Genomic DNA, 3,583 nt, shown 5'->3' on the forward strand with positions numbered 1-3,583 from the left:
CTCATTCAATATATGTCGATTTATCTCCTAAGCGGTTAGCTAGGTGATTAAACTAGAGATCGAACATTAAGTGATCAATTCAATGCAAGCAGTAAGAACAATATGAATGAAGAACAGTTAAGATCACTTATTTGTGGTCAGCTCATGCTATTGACACCCTACAACCCTAAGCAACCTTATCCGACTACTCAATCATAAAGTAAGATGACGCAGACATGGTTTCTGAATAATACTGCACATAAAATAAAGTAGAAAAACAAGGGTTCAGGATGATCTTCTCGTGAAAATGAGAGATGGAGCCTTCTCCCTTACAAGTTGCTCAATCCAAATCGTTCTAGGTCTCTCGTAAAACTAGCGTAAAAAATAGAAATGATAGACCATACGGTCATGGCCGTGGAGGGTGGAAAGGACACCCGTGGTAAAGAGAGAAGAGAAGAAATCTAGGGAAAACTTCCGAAATTGGAAGTTTCCTTAATGATCGGGAACAGTCAGACGCTTGTTCTCTTCGGGAACAACCTTTGGATTGATCTAACTGGCTGTTCCGCATCGAATATTCCAAAATGACATCCGACTTCATGAAACTCTCTTCTTTGTTCTTTCACCTGCTCCAAACCTGGAATGATATCAATTAAGCACGAATTAGGACTGAGAATTAACTCAAAGCACATATATAATGGCATTAAAAACATGATATATCAATCCACCTCTAAACGCACAAGAAGACGAAGCATAACGGGCAGGAAGAAGCAAGAAGCTGCATCCAACTCTAAAGCTAATGCTTATGGCAACGAGCAACAACCTATGGAACTCGATGACGAACACCAGTAGATATGGGGATTGTGTTATAGGATTATTACCGGTTCTCTTGTACCAACGGTTTATTTTTGTGTTTGGTTTGTTGTTTAACAAACAATTATATGTAAGCATTTGTTCGTTGACGAGAATCAATCAACAAAAACAATTATCTTATTCTTGTATCTATCTCTCCCTTTATCTCTGATCTTCACTTCATCTCAAGGATTTCAGGTTTCTTAGATGATCTTTCTCTCCCTCTTGAACATCTTTTTATCCGATTTCCCTTCTTTCTAGGGTGGGCGTTCGGATTCGGGTTGGGTATATCAGATTTTTGGTTATTTTGGTATTGAGGTGTAGAACCCGTTCGGGTATTTCTGTACTTTGGGTCGGGTTCGAATATTTTTAGTTCGGATTTGGTTATTTCGGATCGAGTTCGGATATTTAGATTTTGAAAAAAAAAAAATTAAAATTTCATTTTCAAGTTTCTTGTATTTAAAAATATAACTTTCACTTAACTAATTTTTTATTTTTTTAATAGATTGAATGATTAATAGATTTGGACATAACATTTTAAAACTAAAAAGATACTAATTTGATTATTGTTTTTAAATTTCGGATGTAACTTTTCTAAGTGCCGGTTTCCTGATCTGTGACTGGTAGGCCTTGCCGGGTGTGAAGTTCCCAGTCGCAATGAGTTCCCATAAGGTGTTTGATGGGGCGAACTTCTTTGCCACTGCTACCCCTCTCGGCTCATTCGCGATCTCATAGATTTCATTGAGTTTGTTGAGGGACAGGGAGCAATACTCTCCATCAGCCATGAATGAGAAGGAGCAGTTGGCGTAGGAAGGAGCAGAGCAGTCCTCATAGCTGATTGTGGCAGTGGCGAGCACTTGGCGGACTAGATCTGGGTAGATCTCGTGCGTAGCGTAACAAAGGGGAGCGATCCCCATCTCTTGCAGTGTCTCGAACACATCCTCGTCGATACTTAGCTCAACGAGAATCTCGGCGTGGCAGAAACGGGTAGGTAGTATCTCGACCTTGAGGAGAGCATTGTACCGACTAGCTGTCTCCTTGTCCCACCCTTCGCAATTGAAATCTAGAAGCATAGGGTAATCGAGATTGATTGGCTCATCCTCCTATTCTCGCGGAGATTGGTTGTTGTGCTCGCGGTGGCGGGGTGTTGTTTGTTTTCTTTGTTCTATTGGCCGATTGCTTGGTNNGACTGCAAAAACAGAGAGAACTCGAAAATCCAATTGGATTAGAAGCAAGAATCACTTAAAAAGAGTGAGAATTTAAGTTATGGTGATGGCTTCAAAATCGCAAGAGAGGGAGGAGGGTACGGTTGAGTTAAAAGGGAAAGTGGAAGGGTGGAGCCTTAAATAGGCGAAACCCTAACCGCCGCTCTCCATTATCTCTCTCTCTCTTTTTTTTCTTTTTATTTTTTATTTTTTTTATTTTTATTTTTTTGGTCCAGGGGGTTCAAACCAAGCTATTTCTAACAATAATCGAACTATCAAAATCGTTTAGAAGGGTGAGCTTTTCAAACCGAAATCGCGATTGTATGGTGATGGTTTTTTTTTTTTGTTTTTGACCTGCAAACTAAATCTGAAAAGAGATAAAATAGACTACTGAGCCTCTTACCGCGATAATCGGAGCAAATGGACTGCAAAAACAGAGAGAACTCGAAAATCCAATTGGATTAGAAGCAAGAATCACTTGAAAAGAATGAGAATTTAAGTTTTGGTGATGGCTTCAAAATCGATAGTGGAGTCAGCAAGGTAATGCTTGATGCGCTGACCATTGACGACGAACTCGTCTCCCTTTCTGTCCAGAAACACAACAGCTCCTTAAGGGCGGACTTCCTTAACGGTGAAGGGTCCGGACCATCTAGATTTCAGCTTGCCTGGGAACAGCCTAAGTCGGAACACTTACCTGGAACAGAGGATGGGTTGTTCCACCAGAAGAACAGTCCTTCGGTTGTTCTGACTAAAGTGTTCGGTTTTTCTTGTTTTTGACCTGCAACTAAATCTAAAAAGAAATAAAATAGACTATAGAAAACAATATATTCACTCACCAGTGGGTTGCCTCCCACCAAGCGCTTAGTTAAAGTCATTAGCTTGACTTGGCTCAGCCGATTAGGCTAATGGGGGATCGCTTAGGAGAATTTCTTCACCCTCTGCGATAGTGGAGTCAGCAAGGTAATGCTTGATGTGCTGACCATTGACGACGAACTCGTCTCCCTTTCTGTCCAGCAACATAACAGCTTCGTAAGGGCGGACTTCCTTAATGGTGAAGGGTCCGGACCATCTAGATTCAGCTTGCCTGGGAACAACCTAAGTCTGGAGTTGAAGAGCAAGACCTTATCGTTTGGTTCGAAACGTCTAGCAATGATTCGCTTGTCATGGTAGGATTTGGTCTTCTCCTTATAAATTTTGGAACTCTCATAGGCAAGGTGCCTTATCTCTTCCAGCTCATGGACTTGGATCATACGCCTCTCAGTTGCTGGCTTGATGTCGAAATTTAGTAACTTGACCGCCCATGCAGCCTTGTATTCGAGCTTGACAGGAAGATGACAAGCCTTACCATAGACCAGGTGATAGGGGGTGGTCCCTAGCGGCATTTTCTAGGCTGTTCTGTAGGCCCAGAGAGCATCGTCCAGCTTAAGCGACCAGTCCTTGCTCGAGGTATTGACAGTTTTCTGTAGAATGTTCTTGACTTCCCTGTTGGAAACTTCAACCTGTCAACTCGTCTGGGGGTGATAAGCGGTAGCCACCTTGTGTTTCACCCC

General features: G+C 41.8%; 1 protein-coding gene across 1 annotated transcript; it reads right to left on the reverse strand.

Annotated features, from left to right (window-relative positions):
* Positions 1 to 2,950: 2,950 nt before the first annotated feature.
* Positions 2,951 to 3,415, reverse strand: LOC106330627. Its single transcript, XM_013769065.1, has one exon. The coding sequence runs from the start codon at positions 3,413 to 3,415 to the stop codon at positions 2,951 to 2,953; it is 465 nt and encodes a 154-aa protein (XP_013624519.1).
* Between the last annotated feature and the right edge of the window lie 168 nt (positions 3,416 to 3,583).

Source organism: Brassica oleracea, chromosome C3 (genome assembly GCF_000695525.1).
Source record: "Brassica oleracea var. oleracea cultivar TO1000 chromosome C3, BOL, whole genome shotgun sequence".
Classification (NCBI taxonomy): Eukaryota; Viridiplantae; Streptophyta; class Magnoliopsida; order Brassicales; family Brassicaceae; genus Brassica; species Brassica oleracea.

Coding starts and splice junctions, on each gene's coding strand:
- LOC106330627 (XM_013769065.1), bottom strand. CDS start 3,415: ATGCCGCTAGGGACCACCCCCTATCACCTGGTCTATGGTAAGGCTTGT.